This window comes from Anabas testudineus, chromosome 5, assembly GCF_900324465.2.
Source record: "Anabas testudineus chromosome 5, fAnaTes1.2, whole genome shotgun sequence".
In the NCBI taxonomy this organism is placed as follows: domain Eukaryota; kingdom Metazoa; phylum Chordata; class Actinopteri; order Anabantiformes; family Anabantidae; genus Anabas; species Anabas testudineus.
The window spans coordinates 16,207,530-16,231,328 of record NC_046614.1 but is presented as its reverse complement, the minus strand read 5'-3'; the positions used below and the strand labels follow the sequence as shown (position 1 = coordinate 16,231,328).

The 23,799-nt window shown below is 39.3% G+C and overlaps 1 protein-coding gene across 2 annotated transcripts in view; it reads left to right on the top strand.

Moving 5' to 3' along the window:
- Positions 1–5,533: 5,533 nt before the first annotated feature.
- Positions 5,534–23,799, top strand: part of syn2b (synapsin IIb) — a 59,936-nt gene continuing 41,670 nt past the window's right edge. Inside the window, exons 1-2 of one of the 2 annotated variants that reach the window (XM_026348888.1) lie at positions 5,534–5,631; positions 6,115–6,635. In XM_026348888.1, coding sequence (XP_026204673.1) covers positions 6,187–6,635 — 449 coding nt within the window. In that variant the 5' untranslated portion in view covers positions 5,534–5,631; positions 6,115–6,186. Of the gene's footprint in view, positions 5,767–6,114; positions 6,636–23,799 lie in introns of both variants that reach the window. The other variant, XM_026348887.1, reaches the window with a different exon arrangement.

The following is a 23,799-nucleotide window of genomic DNA, read 5'->3' as shown; positions in this document are numbered from 1 at the left end:
CGGTAAGAGTAGAGAGACTGAACGAAAATAATAAAGTTGTTTGCCTTAAAGCCAAAACAGTGACCCGAAGGACGCTAAAACCACTGCAGAGCTGAAGGGAACTGCAGAAATTATTAATAATAATAATTCAAATTTTTCCAATTTTGATGTACACATATGCTTTTGTTTACCTTTTAAACAATGACATTATAGGAGCTGTGTGAGTGAACAACAAAGTGACAGACATGGTCAGCTGAAACTTATATATTGCATAAAGCTCAGAAAAGTTGGAGTGAAAACTTAAATACATATATAACTAAAATACACATCTTTAATGCTCAGTGTTGCTTATAGGGGGTAGTGAGGCCAGTAAGGCAACAGTAGACAAGAAGAAATCCCTGTAAATATACAGACATATCCACAGTGAGAATTCTCCCATCACACCTCCATCTTCCCTCCCAGCGTTTGTGTAGGCCAGTGTGAAAATGACTGAACTGATTGGAAAGAAAGAAAAAGCTGCTGTTGTTTTTGTTTGTCCTAAGTAATTAAACTTAGTGTCAGTTTTTTGTGGTGGTTGCATGTTGATATTTCAGTTTGAAGTGATTTGTACAATGTTTCTATCATATAGATTATTCTAAATGTGCCACATGATTTACAACTTACAGTATGAGTCACTACGTCAGGAACAATTAATTTAGATGTCAGCTCTGATAGGCATTTTATAAAATAAAACTAGCCTCTAAAAAGAGAAGTAACATGGTGTAAATGCTCTGAGGCAGTTTAAAACTCATTTCATATTACTACATCACACATGAGCTATGTCAGTGGGTGCATGTACAAACAAGCACCTCTTCCATGTCTCTTCAGCTATTGCACGCCTGTTGCCATGGAGATTCCCATTGCTGCCCATGCTTAGTGATGGAACATCAAAAGAAAATGCACCAGTAAACACAGAAACACACACACACACACACACAAACTCACAAACACACAAACACACACTTGTCAGTAGCAGCTGCTCCAGAGCCCTGCAAGAAGAGAAAAACAGAAGCAGTCACCTTTATCTTATTCCACAGAAGGGTTTCTGTGTCACCAAGCAGAGAGTGAGCCAATAATATATAATATGAGAGACATTTTAGCAAAATGTTTAGTTTGAAGTAGTTTCTTTCCATTTGTAATGGCACAACTACATCAGTGATTATGTGCATTAAACATTAGCTAGGTAAACGGTGTATGTTTTAGTGAAGGATTGCATGTTACCATCACATGAGGGCACTTAATTGAAATTCCCTTAAAATCAATAAGTGACTTCAGGCTGGATTGTTCCAAGTACATTAGTTCATTAGCTGTTTTATTGCACACCCACACACGCTCACTCATTAATGAGACCCAGTGGTTATATATTCTCCACTTCTTCCATCTGGTGTGTGCTTATCGATGTGGTAAAACCTAAAATGCACCATATATCCATGTCAGGTCACTGTGGATACAGCGCATCTGTATCATGTTATCTTTTTAAAGATATTTGAAGTCTAGACCAGGTTTTAGTCATGCTGTAATATATTAGCTAAAATTAAGGCGTCAACTACACTCCATTAATGGCAACCAACACTAAAATACACATTTGACTTATAGAAGAGCTTATTATTATAGTTGTATTTCACTTAGCCGTTACCTCGACAAGTATTTCATGGTGTGGTGTTTAAATATTTTATTTCTAGGAATTCACCTATTTTCCTGTCCTGAGGTCAGTTATTACTGTTTTTTGCATTGGATAATTTGAACTGACCAGGGGGCATCAATGGAGAGTTAGAAATGTATTTTAACAGTGCTCTGCTCACTCTTTTACTCTGCTATATCCACAGCACTGCTCACCTAAGGGCTTTATTTTAGTCTCTGTAGTCATTTTCTGTTCATACAGGATTTTAGAAGCTTCAAGGTCTGAAAATTCCCCTAGGGCTGTGTCATTACCACCTCTCCCCAGCCCCTGCTGTTCTGAGCTCAGTGTATTGTTGTCATAAGTAAGACAGTCTAGAGCCTAGACATCAAATATCAGCTATAGATTTGTAACATTTGCATAATAATCAGTTTCACACGAGCTTTTTTATTGGACAGTTCATTATAATCTATGGTTGTCTTACTAAATCTTCACTTCAGCTTGTCTTTGTCATAAGTAGATGATAAGTGTGTTGATTCTACATTATTGTGGTGCTTTCATTGTTGTGCTGTCCAAGCCAACTTGTTCTACTTGTTGCCATGGCAGTTTTGAGTCTTGAATTTCATGTTGTGCTTAAAATATACAGTATTATCACAGATACTGTTTGTGTGTGTGTGTGTGTGTGTTTTCTGTCAGAGTAAATGGTGTTTTAGGGGGATTTGCTGCCGATATCTAAGTTGTGCGTGGGTGTTTTAATCTCATAGCTCCATCCATCCACACAGCACTGTTAAAGTTCATTCAGAGAGTGAGGTTTTATAGCCCGGCTAAAGCTACACTATTCCCTGAAGTTGCCTCAAAGGCAACAATGTTTTTTGGTAATCTGTAGCATCAAGACTCATTTCCAATGTAAGAAGCATTTGAATTGGACATTTGTTAATGTAAGAGCTTGCCTTAAGACAGGAATAGACAGTATCACAGCCCCAAAATAACCCTGTAGCTTCCTGGGTTGTGCCCCCAGTGTTTTCAATTAACCTGCCAGTGAATCAGAGATTACTCCAGACTTCCATTTACTCTAGTTTTTATTCTCCAGCAATGGCAGCCCCTTTTTATCTGGTCATTAAAATAGTATGAAAATCTGGATTGAGTTTAAATTGACTTGAATAATTCATTAAAATATTGGAAATGTCAATTATATGGAAGTGCTGCTGAGGGTGGAGCATATATTACAGGATGCCATGAGCATCCACTGCTGAGTCCAGATGTGCAAAGAGTGCAAGTGTTGTGATTTTCCATGGATTATCTAAATTTAAGCCAGTCAAGCCACAGGAAGTTTGACCCTTATATTCACTCACACATACTCTGATATTTTTAGAAAATCCCTCAAAGCAAATTTTATCAGGCCTGAGCACACACACACACAAATTAATGCATTTAATTGCTGAATGACGTGTTTCGTGCAGTGATTCATTGGTTAATGCATTTTTTAGTTAAATTAGTCTGAAACCTTGACTTCCTGTGTATGTGTCCCTGTGTGCATGCATACTAGCATTAATAGCAGTGGCTGAATGTTTTGGGATGTCAGGATCTGTGCTTTTAGGTATGTTAGTATTTATGTGTGAGGCTCTTCAGCGCATGTGTACAGTGGTACATGAGTGTTGACAGATGACTGATGCTTCCTTGCATTGTGAACATGCCATGTTTGTGTATCCTTACTGTGTTTCCTCTATCACTGTTGCAAAAGGCAGATCATATCTCATATGTAAGCTATCGCTATGCCGTATTTAAAATGAGCAAACCAGGAAGAGCCATAACGTTCTCACAGCTTGAAACCAGATAATATCTGCTATAACTATACTGGAGTGTGTCTTTGTAAGTAGTAGTACAAAACAAAAGCAAACAATGCACCCTCGAGCCCCTTTCTAACACAGAAAACACCACTGTTTAATCTCGACACCGCACTGGTGTTTTAGTTTGACTGCATAATTTGATGCACACACATATTATATAATGGCTGTGTGAGAATGTGTTATGAGTTGTGCATATGTGTCATGAAACATGTAGGCCAGGATGAGCTTAGGATGTCGCTGCAGTTCACACTGCAGCTCTGTGACTCACTCCCGCTCCTCTTCTGGTTGACTAAACACAGCCATTACTGTTACTGGGTTTGAGTCATCGTGACTTGCTGTGATTGTGTGTCCTGCATTAGTGATAAACAATAATGGTAATAATAATAATAATATAATAACATAAATATTTTAAAGACTAAACACAGGTCAATTTTTGGTTTCTTTTTGTATCATTATGTATGACATGCTTGAACCCAAAGACTGATTTATGTGTGTAGACATACAGAATCTCATTTGGCATTTATTCATCAGCATATTTTCTGCCATACTGTTTCACTGAGTTTTGTTGTACTCTACAGATGTTGGTCTTTAACCAATTTAAAAGCATGATCCACAGTTTTATGTCCAAACACCAAAACTAAGGGTGAATAAAAATGACATTGCAGTGCAGTAATGTGCAATAACCTCTAAATTACTTGCTCCTCTCCTGCAAAATGCAACCATCTCCCAAAATTAGAATTACGAGTAGAGTACAGCTCAGAAGCAACGTTTTCAATGGCATAAAGGTCACGGAATTTATTTCCATTAATTGAGGTAGTATCAGTGCAAACTAAATACGCTGTGAGTTTCCAGATATCTCAGTGCTTGATGTTGAATGAGCAGTCACATCCAGTAAACGGGCTGGTGGATATCTCGAAATTAGTGAAATTGCCCTACATATAGGGCTATATAAGGTGATTGCCCATGGAAGACAAGATAGAGCCTCTGGGTTTGTATTTTCTTCAACTGCACTCTTCTAATACCAATCTGTTCGCCTCAGTGTGGTTCAGTTGTGTGTGGGATTTTCTTCTCACTTGAATAATTGTCCTGTCATCTTCTGACTGTGTTTTGAAGTAAAGCTTAGAACAGCAAACCGTGCAGACCCAGCCTGCTACTGCTGACGGCATTTAGGAATCATGCTTTTGCCCCAAAATAGTGAATGCACAATGAAGCCAAGAATAAGGAGGAAATGTTTGTTTAGAAATAAGAAGTGAAAGGCTCAGAGGCAAACAGCAGTGTACAAAGGAAACAGTCTGCTGTCTAACTGAAATAATATGTGTTCCATGTAGGTAGTATTTGAGATTGTGGTTAAGTGATTTTACCTTTGTCAACCATGTTTTTGAGTGTGCTGGCAACACGTGTTTATTATAGAAATCGGGAAATTAGGATCTTTTAATATCTGCTACTTACTCTTTAGTGAAATCGTTCGAAAATTGTTTTGCACTTATAGTCGATAAAGATCCTATTACATCTCTAGTCAGAACCAACATTACCTGCATGTGCTGCTTTCTTACACAGCAGAAAGCATGTTATTGAAGAGTTACACATTACACAGGAGAGAATCGGTTGACTAATTAATTCTTTTATAGAAACCAGGATTATGCTCTTATCCTCATTTTTGTATTTTCTGCATGTCCTCTACCACTGCTTCTTCACTACAGTGTTTTAAAGTGCAGATCTTTGGCCACTGTCATATTAAGTGCTTTTAATGGCAAAATAGTGGCTCGCAGAATGCATCTTCTAGAAAATGTCACTACTATCACATACGTGAGCCTTCAATGGAGGGAAAAGGGATGAAACATAGACAGATTGAGAAGGAGGTAAAAAGATGGATGGCAGGAGAAAGAGGTGGGCTTTGCGGAGTAGGGTAGATGGTGTTCCCATCTGTGAACTCCACCTTATGCACGCTCACAGGAAACCCCTTCCACTGGTTGCACACGGCACGCAGCGTTACAAGGCTGCAGCACGACACACACACGTAGCTTATGATGTAGGAGGTTGATGACAGGAGTGAGGAGGAGGAGAGGGGGAAGGGGACACAGCCAGTGAGCGTGCCGAGTGAGCGAGCGAGAGAGGACGAGGGCAGAGGGAGCGTGAGCAAGTGAACGGGTGAGATAAGCAGAGAGAGCAGCGTCTCCTGCGCGCATTCAGCTTGCAGCAGCTCAGGAAGCAGGAAGGCAGGCAGAGTAGAGGAGGGGAGAGCACCAGCACCTCACTGAAGGGGGCGACGCCACACCTCTCTCGGTCAGACGCACACGCTCACACGTCACACACATACACACACACACACACACACATTTGTGAGGAGGCGTGAAGCTCAGGAAGAGGAACACCACATACATGCGTGCTGTTGTGCTGGCTTAGCTGTGCTTTGGAGAGCTGTCTCTTGAAGACTGGACCAGAGCTGTATCCATCGCTTCATCCATCTTTTCCTTCCCTCCTGCTTTCCATTCCTCCAACGCAGAAGAAGCTCTCCGTCACCCATTCTTCAAGCATTTGGACTGATTTGCTCTCTTGTCATTCATCTACCCTCTGATCAGTGTGTTTCTTTCTGTAACCATCTCTGCCTCTCTTTGCTTTCACTCCATTCAGCCAAGAAGTCAAAAGGCACGTTTAGAGGGCAACTAATCAACCAACTCCAAGACTGACCTTTCGACCGCAATCATGAACTTCCTCCGGCGCCGCCTCTCTGACAGCAGCTTCATGTCCAACCTGCCTAATGGCTACATGACAGATCTCCAGAGGCCTGACCCACCTGCTCCTCCTCCCCCCACCGCCTCCTCCCCTTCCCAGCAAGGTGCAGCCTCTGCCACGGCAAGCGTCCCTGCCCAGTCCCCAACCAAATCTCCAGCACCATCCCAGACTCCCACCAGCTTCCCTGCAGCTCAGGAGCGGCGTCCATCCCAGCAGGCTCAGCAGCCCCAACAGACCCAGTCCTCCTCCACCTCCTCTGGTGGTTCCTCTGGTTTCTTCAGCTCCTTCAGCTCCATCACCAACGTGGTCAAACAGACAGCTGCATCCGCCGCCGGGTTTGTGGAGCAGTCTGCTCCCTCTCCATCCCTTTCCAAGAAGTTCAAGATCCTGTTGGTCATTGATGAGCCTCAGCATGAGTGGTAAGTGTTTACATGCAAGTGACTTTAATGATTGGTTGAGTGTTGTCCAGTTGACTAACGGGTGGTTGGTGCGAATTGTAGTTGGACTCCAAAGTCTTGTTGCCAAATTTAAATATTTGGTAAACCCTTAAAACAGACTCAGTGTTTCCAAGTATGTGGCCTGTTCCACAAATTTGATGGAAAAATGTTTGGTTCATAGTCTGCCAGAAACAACATGATACTAGATAACATGCACTTTCTGGCAGACTTTAAACTGAACTTAATTCAAAAAAGTGTGGGTGTAATGTTGACTGACAGTGATTTTAAATGAGATGTTGATTAATTTGTGCAGCCCCCGATGAGATCCACATAATTAAATTGGTCTCATGTTTAAAAACAGAAAACACACTTATGATTATGATGGATTTTTATCCTTCATGAATTAAGAAAGGAATTCTTGCATTTTTATTTCTTACTCTATTGTTTCTAGTGGCGTCTATGCAAGTCTTTGTCTCTATGGTAAATGCCTTCTCTTCTCTCACCTCCCAAAATAGAAACAGGTCCATTAATCCAAACAGACTGGACAGCTTTTCTGTCCTCTCTGTTTGTCCAGATTCACAAATGTTCACAAATATTCTGTCAACTCACACTCTGTGTGTGTTTAGTTTTTTGATGCTCTGTATTTATCTGCATGTAAATGTGTGTGCGATTATTTGACAGCTACAGTATACGTTTCCTTACTTTGACAACATAGGTTGGGATATTATACTTATCAACCCATACATCACAGACTGTTCGTGTAAGAACATATATCTCTGAATAATACATGGTTTTCTACTAGTGACATGTGAGCCCTTGTCTCTGCAATAATGTTGCTCTCACACTTGCTGCTTTCTGTCCTTGCAAATTACATTTTCATGCTATAAAGGTTTTCTGTGTGTGTGGATGTTGGCCGTGGATTCATTGATGTCGTTATCCAGGTAGTTTTATCTTGTCAGCCCTGTGCTTAATGAGCTTCTTGACACACCTGACCTTTTCAGTTTAACGGACGCTGTGAAGTGTTGTCATATGGCAATTATTGTCTATCAGCCCACATAAAACCGAGTGTGTCTATTGTTGCAGATGAAAACTGTGTGATATGGTTGAAACGTCATAGCTGAACCAGTGAGTAAGTGGAAAATGAGTGGACATTTATGCTGTTTCCAAGTTCAAGAAAGAATTGTCACATCTTTAAGCCAAAATAGACGAGAGTTCATAAAAGTGCTCAGTCTGAGAGTGAGATTTAACTGTCTGCAAATTGTTCGCCATTTTAGTACAAATTCCAATTTCCTTGAAAGGCTGATGTACTACATAATAATTCATAGTATGTCATAGTACTGTCTGTTGCTGTAGAACTGGTATCTAAACAGATGCTACATACCCTTGATTACGTATGTAATGCCTATGTTACAGGCGCTGGAAAATGCACTGAATGCTTTTTACTCTTTAGTGCAGTGGATTTTATTTTTAACACAATGAGCACAGGATTATCTCTGTACCACTGCGTTATTCATATATGGATACACTATGAGTTTTGAGGTTCCACTACACTGTACAGACTGAATGTGACTGGCAGCTCTACATTATGGTAATCCCGTATCTCTTGCTGTGCATGTTTTGGTGGCTCATGATTGGATGGCTACCATGAAGTGGTGACGTCAGCATGAGAAAACACAGAAGCCTACATTCAGAAAAGCACATTTGAATGCAAGATGCTATTTAATGCAATTCTGCTTCCGCAATAGATGACATCAGAACTGCTTATATGCAGATCTGGATATAATCTGCTTTTGCAGATTTTCATAATTTGATTGGTGAACTGCCACATCTACTGTACAGTAAATGCAAATAAGATTTAGAAAGGTTTGGTCTTTGTGTCTGCCTGAACACCAGACCAAGTACAAAATGCTTAACTAGTACCCAGAACACATCGCAGCAGCCTTTTTCCGATCTTGATAGTCCTTCAAATGATTTCAAGTCACGATGATCACATACTGTTATGTGATTTTACAAAGGGGAACATAATTTATCTACATTTGTACAATACAATGCAAATAGCACAGTCTAGATTTATCCCATGTTGAAATAAATGTTTGGGTTCCTGGGTTTCTGAAATCATTTTTAGCCCTGTAATGCAAATGCAAGCTTTTTGCAGGACAAGGTCAACTTCTATGCAATAGAATGAATTCGCAATTCAGTATTATTTTCAGAAAGTCCACCGATTTTGTTTGTAAACTGTTTTTCATCCAGAGAGTTTGACATAAATATTAATGTTTAATCTCTGAAGGGAGGCTTGGAGTCAGAGCTTCCCTTAAAGCATCTGTGCCAGAAAGGCGTTCTGCTAAATGTTATTGATTCTACACTCAGTATAGGCTCTTAGGAATATAACTTGGAAAACAAAATATCAACCTGCAAATTGCTCATCTGTAGTGATTCACATCAGCTTCACAGACAACAATACATACCTTGTGTGATTGACACTGCTGTTAACACAGATAAAATAAAAAGGGTTTCAAAGCGTTTGATTGATAACATCAGTCTGAACCAGCTCCTCCTCATTTACCAACATTTAATTTGGGATGAAATTGTGCATTCAGTCTCCTTGCAGGCTGAAAGGTTGGCCAAGAAAGTTTTTTTAGCCAGTGGCAAAAAAGTGGACAATGACTCTGCTGTCCTTACTTGAATAATTAATGTGTATCACAATAAAAAACAGTGTCGAATGGTGAATAAATTGCATCATAAAGCAATAAAACAAGATAAATAAAGCAAAAGTAAAAATACTGTCCATTCTATGCGTGCAAACAAACTAGCACATACACATATATCTTCATGCTGCACATACTAAATGTAGGGCTACTGTATGTACATACTGTACACAGTCACGTATACACAGACACAAAATGAGGTTATTTTAGTGCTTTTAAAAAAGTTGACACATTATCTTGGCAGTGTAGGCTCTAAGGGTACTTCCTTCTAGGCTTTGGAGGCCCTGAAAACAAAAGGCCAATCTGTGGTCACAAAATTGAACCTGACATCAAGAAGTAGGATGGTAAGAGATCTTTTCTATTCTGGCTCCACTTCAAGTTGTCCTTTAAAAGTAAACGATACCATTCAGTGGAGAGTTCATTCCCACACTGTTAAACTGAGACAGAGACGAACCTCTAGAGAAATGGTGACTTGTCACAAACCTCTGAAATCTTTGTAAACAAGTCGAGTATAAATGAAACATTTTATTCTGGGCAGCAGTCTATCAACCCAGTTTAACCTAGTGTCTCTGTATACCTAAAAACCTGTCATCTCTCTTTTTAAACCACTTGATAAGCAGGCACGAGTCATGTATCATGCATCTGATTCTCTAAGCTCTCAGATATTGACTGTGCTGCTATGATGGCTATGTCTGACTGTGCAACAAAAAGAGAGCACAGTGGGAGTTCAGCAATAAAGCTGCACAATGAAAGAGTGAATGTATTTTCAGGGTATTCACGATGTGTGTGTGTTTAACTAGCGTCATGTAGTCCTTATGTAAGAGACTCGAGCCCGTTGAGATGGATCGGGGAAGAGACAGTGTCCTCCAGGGCCTTCCAAGGTGATTGCACCGTGACAGCACAGAGGGGAGGATTAAGGAAGAGAGAGGGAGAAAATCAAGGAATCTCCTTTCATCACTTTCTCTGGATGTCTACACGATGCACTATCCTGTTTCTCTCTGTGTTTTCCGACATCTCTTTCCTCTTTCTCCATCTTTTGGCCTTTTCCATGACAGTTTCTGTATGTGTGGTTTCAGACAAAGCGCTCCAGGTTCATCATGGGATGAAGTAATGAGAAGAGACATGGTGATTCAGCAGTTTCTGCCCAAAGGCCACATCTGCTCTCTTTCCTTTTCTCTCTATATGTCTGCATCCCTCTCTCTTTTCCTCAACTTTTATCTCTCTATTTTTCTATTGAGTATGTGCTCTGCCCGAGTACCAGTAAGCTTATTTACCACCTGCCGTATATTGTATAAGTGCCCATCAGAGGAGATTATTTTGGACAGTTGACTTTTGATAATGTGATTGGTCTGACTGCAGCTTTATGTTGTTGGTGAATGTCACCTAGTTGTCCTGCAATTAAAGCTGAGTTTTGACTGCAGCTTAGCCTTAATGACTGAGATATATATATATATATATATATATATATATATATATATATATATAAGCTCATTATTTGTAATTTCTGCACAACTCACAAGTATAAATACAAAAAAAAAACAAAAAACAAAACACACAACAAGTCACAGTTTTACTGACGCAGTTCCACTTTTGGTGTGATGACACTGATATGAACTGAATGTGTGTGTGAAAGTGTATAAAGTTTGTGTGTGTGTTTGTGTTTTTGTTCAAGCATACATTAAGACGATGTTCTAATTTTCTCCATCGGTGGTGGAGACAGGAATACACAGTGAGAGCAGGTGGCGGAGGTGGAGCCTTGTCCACATTAACATCTCACATGAACACACACATTCACGAGGCACCTGCATCCTTGGTTTCTCGTCCCTGTTGGCCAAGTTTATATAGAACAGTGGTTTGAGAATAAAAGGTCACTGATGAAGGGTAGTTGCTAAAAACAACATTTCCTTTGCTCATCAGCCTCAGCACATACTGTATACATACAGTGCAGCGCAGGACAGATGATTTTTAAGGGCTTGTGGTTTGTGCTGAATGTACTTCATGGCTGTGATTGGGAATTGACTAGCGTTATGGTTCTCTGCTGCAGGTTGTATTTCTGGGCTGCAAACTGGCCTTATTACAGCTGGTGGCAATGTCATGTTGGTTTTATAGGCTCTTAGTTTTGACCTCCCGATGTCTGGCACCTCTCCGCTGTTGTCATACTGTGCTAGACCAGTGGTATTTGGAGCCCCAGGGATGAAACTGAAGCAGCTCCAAGATACAATTTCTAACCTTGTAACTTATGTAACTTACTTAAGGACATGATAGTTTAAAAGTTGAATGTGCCATACAGTTAAACCTGTTTTTATTTAATTTGAACTAACTGGGTACTATCCAACAGTGTTTATTTATATTGTGTAGGTTCAATGGTGAATATTTGAGAAATAATTTCATGCTTGACTGAGCTGGTAATGTTGGTAGTACATCAATGAAAACATTAGGACTATGGAAATTCATCATCCAAAATGTTTTCTGCATTATTTTTCATTGTTTGAGGTTTTACTAGAGGTATTATGATCATCTTAGTGTGTCCTCCACTTCTGCAATAGTTTCATACCCGACTGAACAAATAGCACCTCCAGCTGTTTATCACATCATAGCAAGTGGAAAGTACAATAATTCACTTTTTCTGTGTCTTATTTTCTCAAATGTGGGTTCAAATTACACAGCACTTGGATGGCATTGGTTGCCTAATTGCTGACCTCCCAGAGAAGCTCTCCTTTATAATACATATTCATTTAATCACGACAAAAATGAAAAACGTAATAACTAACTAATTAAATCATGAATAAACAAATAAATCATAAATTAAATAAATAAACACCTCTGCTCCGTATGGGGATGGGTGAGTATGGAGGCAGAGGTTTATTCACATTTGAAATCATAATGACTCACCGATTTTACATAATATTTTTCATTTTAGTTTGAAGGATTCGTTCACTTAAGCAGGTTATATATAAAAATGATAAGCTGTAATATTTGGCCTTAATCATAAATTAATAAACTTAAGACCCGGTGTTCAACACAACTGGCTAATAACAGCTTTATCTAAGTTCTGTTAGACTAAAGGTCGCTCATTACTGTTACGTCAAGAAAAGCAGCTATTCTTATAGCTAATTAGAAAATCACAGGGAAGACTTTTTTCCCCTTTGTGTCAGTATCTAAAGTATGTTCCCTTTATTTTCCATGACTTTGTGTTTTTTGACGCTCTCAACTCTGGCAGACATTTTAAGCAAAGACAGTTTAGTAAGCACAGCACTTACTGCCTGTACCGTTTCCATAAATTTACACCTCAACAGGCTGTTAAGCTGAAAGAACCCAAACGCTTCAGGAGGTTTTATTCCAAAAAAGTTAATTTGTCCAAGAAACCAGAGGCAGCAGTTGTTTATGGTTCCCTTTCATTAAATTGTACTACAATAGTATTTCATTGTGTTTTGCTGTATAGCAATGGTACAGAGGATCAAGATCCATAGATAGTACAGTTTTAGCAGCGATACACAGACATGCTATTTGCTAGCTAAACATTTGTGAATGGCACTGTTTCTAATGTAGATGTAGCCTTGAGAGGATCTTACAAATAGATAATCCAATGTAAGGTAGAAAATCCAATTTATTATAGAAGCCTCTGGACTAGTCTAGTCTAATCATATCTTTGGTCAAAACATGACATTTATACTTAAGAACACTGAAAAGAGTAGCAATCGTATGTTGAGATTTGAACCTTTATCAGTTTTGTAATAACTTACTTTAAATTAATTGAAGAAACAGTCTATGCAAAATATTTTACTTGAGAATATCTTACCACTTCTAGTGTGACAATAAACATATTATGCACAGCAACTGTGCTCATTGGTAATCAGTAGTGGTAAAATCAGGTTTTATCCAAAGCACATCAGATAAAAGACCAGTTCCTCAACTGATGTGCCAGAAATTTCAGGGTTATTTTAATTGAACTTTTGTGCATTTTGATCTTCACTCTGATTGTAGCATGTTCATATTGTACAGACCTCTTCAATCCACTTCTGTTTAACAGTCTCTTCAGTAGGATGAGGAGGCACTACCCACAAGCAAACAGCTTGTTACTGAGTCATTCTGCACATGTATCCATTGAGGGTAATAAACAAAATCTACTCTTTTATATCTTTATTATAATATGATACTGAAGGTTTGGACTGAATATGTATGTGTGGATTAATAGACTCAACAGAATGACCTTAACTATTTTTAGTAACTACAGTTTGTTCAACAACAAAAAAAAAAAGAATAGTGCTATTACATATTTGAGTCGAGTGCTGCTTTGACTCCTCTGCAGTATTACAGACATAAACCTGTTACTATGCATGAGGCATGCAGTTACCTACCGTAAGAGGGCCATTCAGCATCACAACCTGTGTTGAAATGGTCCACTGTTGCCATGGAAACAGGTAATCCTGTTCAGTAATCTCAAAAATGTATGGTTGAAAAGAAGGCATTGGTGTAATTTTACTACAAAGAACTGTTCACCGTTCGAGTTTCACAGTTGAATAAAATAATTGAGACTGTTGGTTTCGTTCATGTTCACGTTGAATAAGCCAAATTTCCATAAACACAATGGAATCTGAAGTCTGTGATTTTTATTTATCTAACACCAAGTAAGTTCAGAAAACGTAATTGTATCTAAATGTAATGTATCTCTAATTGTATCTTAAATGTATTTCTAAATACATTCAATTTAGCATATGATGGCTGCAAAAAGTTGGGACAGAATTCAAAATTAGGAGGTTAATTTCTAACAGGTGCTATGATAAGGTGTAGAAGGATCATCCACCAAAGGCAATACTTCATGCCTGGGAGGTTAGTAATTGCTGTAGGTTTCAAGTAGCTTCGCTATTATGCAGCCAAAATGAGTTTTCTGTCACAAACCCACCTACTATACTATAACCCATCTCTGTGTTTTCTCACAGTTAGCAAAACTGATAAAGGTTCAAATCTCACTTAAGCACTTTTGTCTATTATGTATTTAGAACGCTATGTACTTTTTACAAATTAGTGTGAAGCATTTATCTTTACTCTAACTTGTCTTATTCACACTAGCGCACTCCTCATTTTCCTTTTGTTTGTGACACTCTGAATAAGGAGAGACAGAACAGTGTGTTGGCACTTGCTGTGGTAATATCGCCAGCTCCGGAAAAGCACTTATTATGTCAACACAAATATTTAACACATTTTATGGGACTAATTATAGCAGAGAAAAGTGGCCAGCAACTGCGTCCAATAGAGTTTTTAATATGAGTGAACCAACAGGTGTTGGTTGTTAAAGGTGGAGCCATTAAACTCATAATGACAGCAGTAGTTGTAATGACATTTGCAATAAATGAAAAGTAAACTTACCAGAAACTGATATTTTAATATAACTATGACACTGCAGTCTGTTCATAACTTCATATGGACGAGCCCACACAAAATCAAACCACAGGAAACTCACTGGCACATATCTGCTCTCACACAATATGCATAACATATGTTTATTATTTATTTTTACATAATTGGATTATTACATTGGAATGATGTGCTGTAAAACTGAAGAAAATTGTTGCCTGGTTAATCACTCATTTCTTTTAATGTCCCAGTTAAAATGAGAGGAAAGGGCAACATTGATACAACATGTCAACAATCCTTAGTATCTATATTGGGCTAAATGAATAGGACACTATGGCCTTATGGACTTATTATTTGGCATGGTAATAAACCAAGCAGCTACTCAGGTTTTATTTATTTATTTTGCATTGTCTTGCATTCATAACATCTTTTAGGTCATCTCGGTTCAAAGATTAAGACACAGACAAACAAGGCCTGATTCTGCTGTCCTAGTTTCCATGGAAACACACTAATTAGATAGTTTTGCATGTTATAGGCTGTCAGACAATATGTGCTGTATTGTTTTGGTTATAACAGAATAAGAAAGATTGATAGGTAGAAAAGGGAAATTCTGGTGTTGCAGTAGCCATCACATAGAGAAAAACACACACACACATAGAAAATAATAGGAATAATACAGGAAAAACAGAAGCAAAAGTGCACCTTTAATTTGCACACAGCTGTCAAATCTGCAGAACAGAACAGGAAAACTATTCACAACTATGCTGAGACTATTGTGCAATACACAGAAAAAATGCTGTAAATACATACATACAGTAAAATGAAGTTTGTCAAGTCTTTCCCACCAGCGATAGCTAAACTGTTGAAGCAGAGCTTTCCACTGTCTGAATATAGTCATTGTACAGGGTGATGGCTGTTGACAGGAATGACTTCCTGTACCTTCTCTTACCACAGCGGAGCTGGAGAAGTCTCTGACTAAAAGTGTTCTGCTGTTTGACCAGCAAGCTCTGGAAAGTCTGCTCTCCATTATGTCGAATGGAGCAGCTAAACAGTTTGTTTAGCATCCTGCTCTCAACAACCTGTTCCAAGGTTTCCAGTGAGGTCCCCAGCACAGACATAGCCTTCCTGATCAGTTTGGTTAGTTTGTTGTTGTCCCTGGATCTGATAGCAGCAAAGGAAATTGGACTGGCAACAACAGACTTGTAAAAGATTTGCAACATCTTGTTGCACACATTAAAGGACTTAAGCTTAAGTCCTGTCGCTTCTTCGTCACTGCTGATACACCCCACGACTGCAGAGTCATCCGAGAGTTTCTGCAGTGTTGTACTGAAGGTCAGAGGTGTACAGGGTGAAGAGGAAAGGTTAGAGGACAGTCCCCTGTGGTGCTCGTGTGCTGCTGTTCACCTGCTCAGACTTACATCCTTGCAGCCGTACAAACCCTGGTCTGTCTGTCAGTCAGTAATCCAAGAAGCTGTAGAGGAGTCAACCTGCATCTTCAGGAGCTTCAGATTTACAATACACAGAAGTTGGTGCTTCACTGTGTTCAGGATTAGGACGGAAACGTATTCAACCATTTCTATGACATGCACAAATTCCCTCTGTAACACCTAACTATTAGTTACCACTCCATGTTGTACTGGCCTGTAACCTGAATTGAATTTTGCTCCCAGAGCTTGTGTCCAAAGTGGGCACAGGACAGCACAAGTATTTGATGTGACAGTCATGGAGATATAATGAGAGGATACCAGAGCTTATTATAGGTGATTTCACACTGTTACGTGCAAAGGATGATGTTGGACAATACCTTTCATAAACCTAGAGGTAACTGTCAGAATGAGAGCATTTTCTTTAGCAGCAACTCTGGGAGATAATACATTCACTTCTTTTGTTGTTGTTTGTTAAATCATGTTTAAAATTCAAATTCATTCAGAGAAAGGCATTGCAATTTCAATTGACCAATGCCACAAATTATCTTAAATATCGCTTGTATGTGCCTCTTAAGAGCAAATTTGCTTATGTGAATGGTTCTTGCACGGGGCCTAATGTTCCATGTGTCTTGCAGCTTATGCCATTAAGTTATACTCTGATTGTACTGAAAGTACATATAATTTGATTGTGTGCAGTGCAATGCAATAAGCTGACTGGGCGAGGGTTTTTCCCCTGAGCCAGCTCTGTATGGACTCACTGCACTGTACCGATCTTTGGAAAGAAGCACCTTCCTAATGGCATATAAGTCTGCTGTGTGATTAAATATAGTGCTGTGGGCTTCCCAAACTAATTCTGAGCTTCTCTGGATTCCCTCTAGCAGGATTAAATGGAGCATCGTGTCTGCGAGCTGCGAGAAGAGGAGTTTCAGCCTGCCTTTGTTTGTTCTCTCTCAAGCCTGGGTCGATGTGAAGCACTGTTAGTTTTTGGAGTCAGCAGGGAATCGGCAGGATCTGACAGATAGAGGACGTAAGGAGTGAAGGGGAAAAATAGAGAGAAATCAGATAGGAGAACTGTGGTAATCACAGAGGAAGCTGGAGAGACTGACATGAAAGAGAGGAGATGGGAGGAAAATTAGTTCAGCAGAAGAAAAGATTTTCAATCCCTATATTCCATTCATAGCCATTAGCTACTTATAGTGTGTAACAAGAAGCTGTTTCAAATAGGGAGCTAGGCTTCGCTCCCTTGGTAACTATCTTCTAGCATCTCTCACTGTCTCTGTTCCCTCCATCAAAGGATCAGATGGGTCTAAAGCCAGTTTGTGGCGCTGGCTGCTCAGCTCACTTCTTACTTTTGGTGTTGCCCACACATTAGTTGCCAAGCGGGACTTTTTTTTTTTTTACTATGCCTAATTTTTACTCAGCCTGTAAGGACACATTATTGCCTTTTACAAGAGAGAACTTGCCAGAATAACATAATACTGTGAAGCTCTCTCATCAAAGCATTTACATAGAGTATACAAAAATAAAGTAGGACACAAGGGGCTTAAAAGACACAGCCTAGTAGTTTAAATGATTTACATTCACACTGGGAAACATTTTTCTGTGGAGATTGATCTAATTTAAAGGCAGCCTTTTCAAAAAAAGGTTATTTTCTAATCCCTGTGTGCATATTATAAAAATGTAGCTTTGCCTAGTTCAGTATAAACTCTGTACACGCTGATGTTTAAGCTTCTCCATGGTCTAATATAATATCTGTCAGAAATGTTATTTTTCACCTTTTAATTTGTACTTTAACCTTTAATTGTTGAAGTTAGGCCTGAGCTGCACATATAAAGTGTTTTCCAGATTCATTTCAAGATTTAATTATGAAAACTAATAGTATGGAAATGTTTGCTAATCTGGAGAAACAAATGAAGGTTCTTCATAATAAGTAAATTCAACACTCATAAAAAATCCTCTCTACAATGTGTTGACTTTACAATCATCAAGCAACCCACCCTCGTTGACATGAGTGGCTTGAAATTATAAACCTCTACCATCTTTGAAAGGTGAGGTTCTGCAGAGGCCACTGGTGCACTGTAATATTAATCAGGTAAAGTGTTTTGCAAAAAATGAAGTGGTTTAGATAATGAGGCAGCTCTGACCTTGGTTCTTCTGTGTTTTGTCATCATTTTGTGCAGCAGGCAACATGCCATCAACAAAGAGGAAAAAAGTACCACACAACACCAGCGCAACTGCATATCCCACATATATTTTGTATACAATACAGAAGCTCTCTCCAACCCTGCATCTAGCCACCATTAGTTCTGCAGTGTCTGCCAAATTTAGTGTTTGCTGACACCTGTTCCTCCCACTTCTGCCAAACTGAAATGCCTTGTCATAAGGAAGCTGTTTCTACTACTGTATGTGAACAGATGACATCTCTATTATGAAGAGAAAATAGTATTTGTGCAGGAATCGTGCAGTATTATAGATAGTTAGTGCAAAGTGGGACTCGCTGAATCTGACTTTAATTTCAGTGAGACCTGATTCACTAGCCAGGCTTTTAAGGTTTTAGCCAGCTGCAACGTAATAACCCTCTGAGGCCTTAAATGGCTCCGTTGACCATATGGTGGACGAGGCAGTGGTGCTTTTTGGCAGGAAACACAGTACAGTTAACACACATACTGTACACATTTGCATTTCTATCTTTGGGAGGTCTTTTGACAAAATATACACTCTAGGAACAAATCCTAATCTTAATCATCACTGTGATGTTAGTGCACTTACACAACTACACAGTGAGCTCCACACAAAGTTTTCCCTTTGGGGTTTTAGAATATGAAAGCAGCTTGATAAATAGTGATATAAACATAGATATAACATAATAATAAATTAGAAAAAAAAACTATATTTTACATTATGTAGCACATTTATCCACAATGCTTTACAGCTTTACCTCTTATTCAGCAGTTCTCACACACAGGCACCAATGGCAGTAAGCTACCATCCAAGGTGCTGGTCTGACTGCTGAAGGATAATACAGTCAATAGAAAAAATACATCACACAAGAGTAAAAGTAAACGGAACAAAATAGTTAAAAAACAAAGTGTTAGACTCAGTTATCTGAGATTAACATGGCTCAGGGACTGTATCTGTTGTTACTTTATGGTTTTGTAAAAAGTAAACAAACTTTATTTTCCTTCACAGCTGAAAATGTACTTTCTACGAGACATATATCAACCTTTGCACAACCTTTGCCGACTTTCTTAGTGTTTGGAAGAACCCACCAGTTATGAATTTCCACACAGCTTGACATAAAAACTCTTGAGAACAAAGTTGTTTAGCCGGACTGAAACGTGGGTGTGTATGACCCCTTGATTACAACTAGTAATGTTATATAACTTAATATTAGTAATTATAGTAACACATTGTAGTACAGAACTTGTTTGTTAGCATTAAACGGAAAATATCATTAACAAAGTAGAATTAAATAATCAATCAAAAAGGCCAAGTGATTAAAAAGTAATGATCCAACAAGGGTTTGTGTGAGTTTAATTTATAAAATTTAATTGTGCAACAAAGCTACTAAATGGCTGGGTTATTAACTGACAAATAGACCTCTGAAGACATGAGAAGCAGCTTTTTCAAAAATGTCCTCTTTAGATCTTAACTGCAAATTGGGCCTCGGATAATCCTCTTTTATTCATAGTTTGTTTCTCTGCCTCACATACATACACAGACCACATGTGGCGCATAGCTCGTCCATGACGTGCAGCCCTCTGGTGGGTGTCAGGTGTCAAGCTGTCAATATGGAAACACTACAAACTGCAAAGGCTACGCAGGAGATCACTTCCTCTCCACTATCCACAACAACAAACAGCACACACAGCACAGAGAGAGAAACAAATAAACCCAATCTGACAATACACCGTGGTACGCCAGATACACTATGTAAATCAAACCAGCTTTCAGACAAACCAGGAGGCACTCCAGCCTCATTTTCCCAATTATTTCCAATCATGATTAATAATGTTTTGATTAGATAAAACCACAGCTGTCTCTGAAAACAGCATCAAATATCCAATGACACGATCATTTCTTGTTTTCCTACTTTAATTCCCTCATATATTGATTTGTGGGGGGAAAGAAAAGAAACTCTTTGAATAATATGAATAAAATATGAAACAAGACATTAAACACACGACAGGTTCAATATGTAATAATATAAATGCATGGAAATATGTAACTCTACGGCTGTATGATGTTATTAATTTTGCACAGAGATAGATCATACAGAGAACAACACATCTCAGCCCTCAGGGTTCTTTCCAGTCATTTTTCTAATTGACAGTCATTGTTTTGGTGTTTCCTTGCTCCACACAGTTATTATTTCCTGTCTGTCTGCAAATAGAGGTCTTGTAATACTACTGTATGTGATAGCTGGGAGCAGATTGACTCTAAAGGTTCTCCAAAAAATGGGGGCTGTTTTCTGTTCTCTGTAGTTAACAGTGTGTGTTTACACATTCTTATGTGTGTTTCCATACGTGCATGCACAGAAGGTGTGGGCTTGTGTGGGTGGGTTCGCAGCTACTGTCTGTGTGTGCTCTTGTGCTGAAGGCGGCCTCGTGCATACAGTTTACTGTATATACGCTCGTAGTCCACACACCCACTGGGAAGCCACGTGAGTCTAGCAATGCATTTTTCTGCAAAGCCTCAAAGGGATTATAGAAGATGTCAACATTTGGCATATGTGTGGAGTGCACGGCCTTTGCGTCTTGACCAGAGCGTATCGTCCCTCTTGAGCTCGTCTGAAACACCCACATTGAGGTTTTGCTGCTGCTGATAGTGAGCTGAAGTAAATACAGTGATGTGCAGACATTTTCTTGCCTCAGTGTGAAATTTGACAGGAGAAAGGGGCAGAGAAATTGCTTTGGTGATGAATTACTCTAACCGACGTCACAGGAATCTTCACAGCATCCAACTGGCAGAACCCCCAAGTCTTCAGGCAGCAGTAAAGAGGCTTGATTGGCCCCTTCATCTGCTTTCAGCCTTTTCCTCGTGGGTGGTGCAGCTGTGGTGGAGATTGTTTTTTGTGGAGTGATGCTGCTGCTTAAAGAAACTCTGGTTTAACCCTTGAGTACAATAGCAAGTCATTTATCATGGAGAAAGGCTGCTGTGAAGTGGTCCTCAGGGCAAGACCAAAGTCCTGTCTAAAGATCCACGTTTCACTTCATTGACTTAGCCACGAGGAAGGCCCTGATAGCGTCATCTCTCGCACGTGGTTCTCCACTCACCTGCTTGGTTTTCACCTTTGATGAAACACATCCATATTCCTCTCAGCTTTCACTGTCCCTCTACTCACCATCAGATTATTTGACTTTTCTATTCACTAGTATTTAAGTTCATCTTCTTGTGTGAAGGACAGATCTCAAATCCAGTTAGAGTATTTTTGACATAGAAAAAGCTCCATATTTAACAGTTATGAAAACATTTAAAGAAAAGGCTTCCACTTATGACAACAGAACTCCTAAAGTCTATTTCTGGTTCATAATGCTTACATCACTGATTATGAACAAGACAATTAAATGAGCTACAAGTCCCACAGATCTCAGAGGTCAGGGAAAATTAATCTTTTTGGATTCCCTGGGGCCTTTTACATGATTTGTTTTATTAGTGTTAATTTAGCAGAAGCTAGTGGAACATCCTCTGCAACGTATTACACTAGTTTAGGTATTCATGAAGACAAAATCATCACAGTGACTGAGTGATTGAATCGTAATCATTTACATAATCTGCATTTGTCTTCCATTAATCTTTACAAACACTCATTTACAGTTCATCATAAACTCCACACTGCGGCCTTGCTTCCGCTGATACAGAGCTGCAGTAACTGTCTGCAAAGGGCAGACAAGTTGCTCTGCTGAAATAGTAATCCTGATTTAAGTCAGTCAGTTAGTTATTTGGCAGGTGCTACATACAAAGGAAGCAAAATATCTAAGCCAAGAGAAGAACTATAAAGTAAATTCATAGTTAAAATAGGTAAAAAATGATCAGTCTCAGTATTTGAAGCAAGATGGGTGAGACACCCTACTACATAAATCATAAATGCAAAACAAGAAAAATAATAAAAGTTCTGTGAAAAACAATGTACTGTGGAAAAATACAGTGGGTTTATGTCAGGATTTATTCTCATATATTGGTCTGATTCAAGTAATAAGTGTAACAAAGGTGTGATTTTTAAGAAAAGGTTCATCAATAACAGGCACTCTGGAAATTAAAGTGTCACCATTTTGCTGTTGTATGATGAAGATGGAATTCACTGCATTGTTATTGCAAGAAGATGTGTATATTTTCTTTCTATATATATATTTATTTTTAAAAATAAAACAAACAACCCTGAGGAAACAAATGCTAGAACAAAAGTCAACACAGAATATTAAGCGGCAGTTCTTGGCCTTATGTTGTTGCCATTAAGTGTTCAGGAAGAAAAAAGGGAGACTGGGGAGAGGCTATGATAGCCGGGGTTTCAAAGGCCAGGATGGAGAAAAGCAGCGACCTTCACCCTCCCGTCTGTGGTGTCAGTAGGTGTTAGTGAAAAAGGAGTAGAGGATGATCAGAAGTGAATGGAGAACAAAACACCTGCAAGGACATCCTTTTACATGTGAGTGAGGATTGGTGTGGAGAATTGAGTAAAACGTTCAGGACATGGACACACTGAGACAGAAAATAACTATTTAGACGGACCTAAACCACAAATAAAGGGAGAAAGTGTGAAAACTGAGGATTAAAGAGAGAGTCAGGTTAATGCTGGACCGGAAATATCTGTGACACGTGTCTCCATCGTCCCAGTGAGCACCACAGCACATGACTGCCCCGGGGCCGCTGCTGCACTCAGCCATGTCACGGCTCAGCGATCTCAGCACACAAACACACGGACACACACAGTTCAAGACCGACGGGAGGATGAGAGGGTGAAAGAGGAAGCGAGGGAGCAGTTATAGGACAGAAGACGTGGTGGCTGAGGTGCGGAGAGATGTAAGGTGAAGCAGTGAGATAACGCTGGGTGGGAGGGGGCAGCGAGTGAAGATGAGAATGAGAGCGCTGAGACACATTCATGTTGAGATGCAGACGCACAAATGGAGCAAGAAAATCAGAGAGGAAAATATTTACACATCCAGCTGTGTTGCTCCGCTCCCCTGCCTCATTTGTTATTTGTGCACAGGTGACCCTGAATATCCTGATAAATAAATTCATTTAGAAGTGTCACAGGAGAGCAGGATGTTGGCTTAATGAATACAGCGGTTCTCTATTGTGACTTTACCATGAATTCTACTGAATCTCACTGGGGCCCTCACCGTCTGCGGTTTGTTGGGCTAAAAAGATTCAAATTTCATTTTCCCATAGTTATTTGATAGCCTTTTGGACACTGAGTGCCACAGCCTGAAGTGGAGCATTGGGATTTACACAACATTAGATTAGTCAAACTGTTAGTGCTCGTACAGAAAAACAGTGACTGTGGGCAACATAGCTGTGCTCAAATTGTACACGTCCTTTTGTTTTTTTAGTCATTACCTCTATGACTTATTCATTTTCTAATCTTTTTTCCAACTATAACAGTCTGAGATTTTTAAAATGATGCAGGGTTTTTTTTTTTCTGTACAACAGAAGTCATCGCTC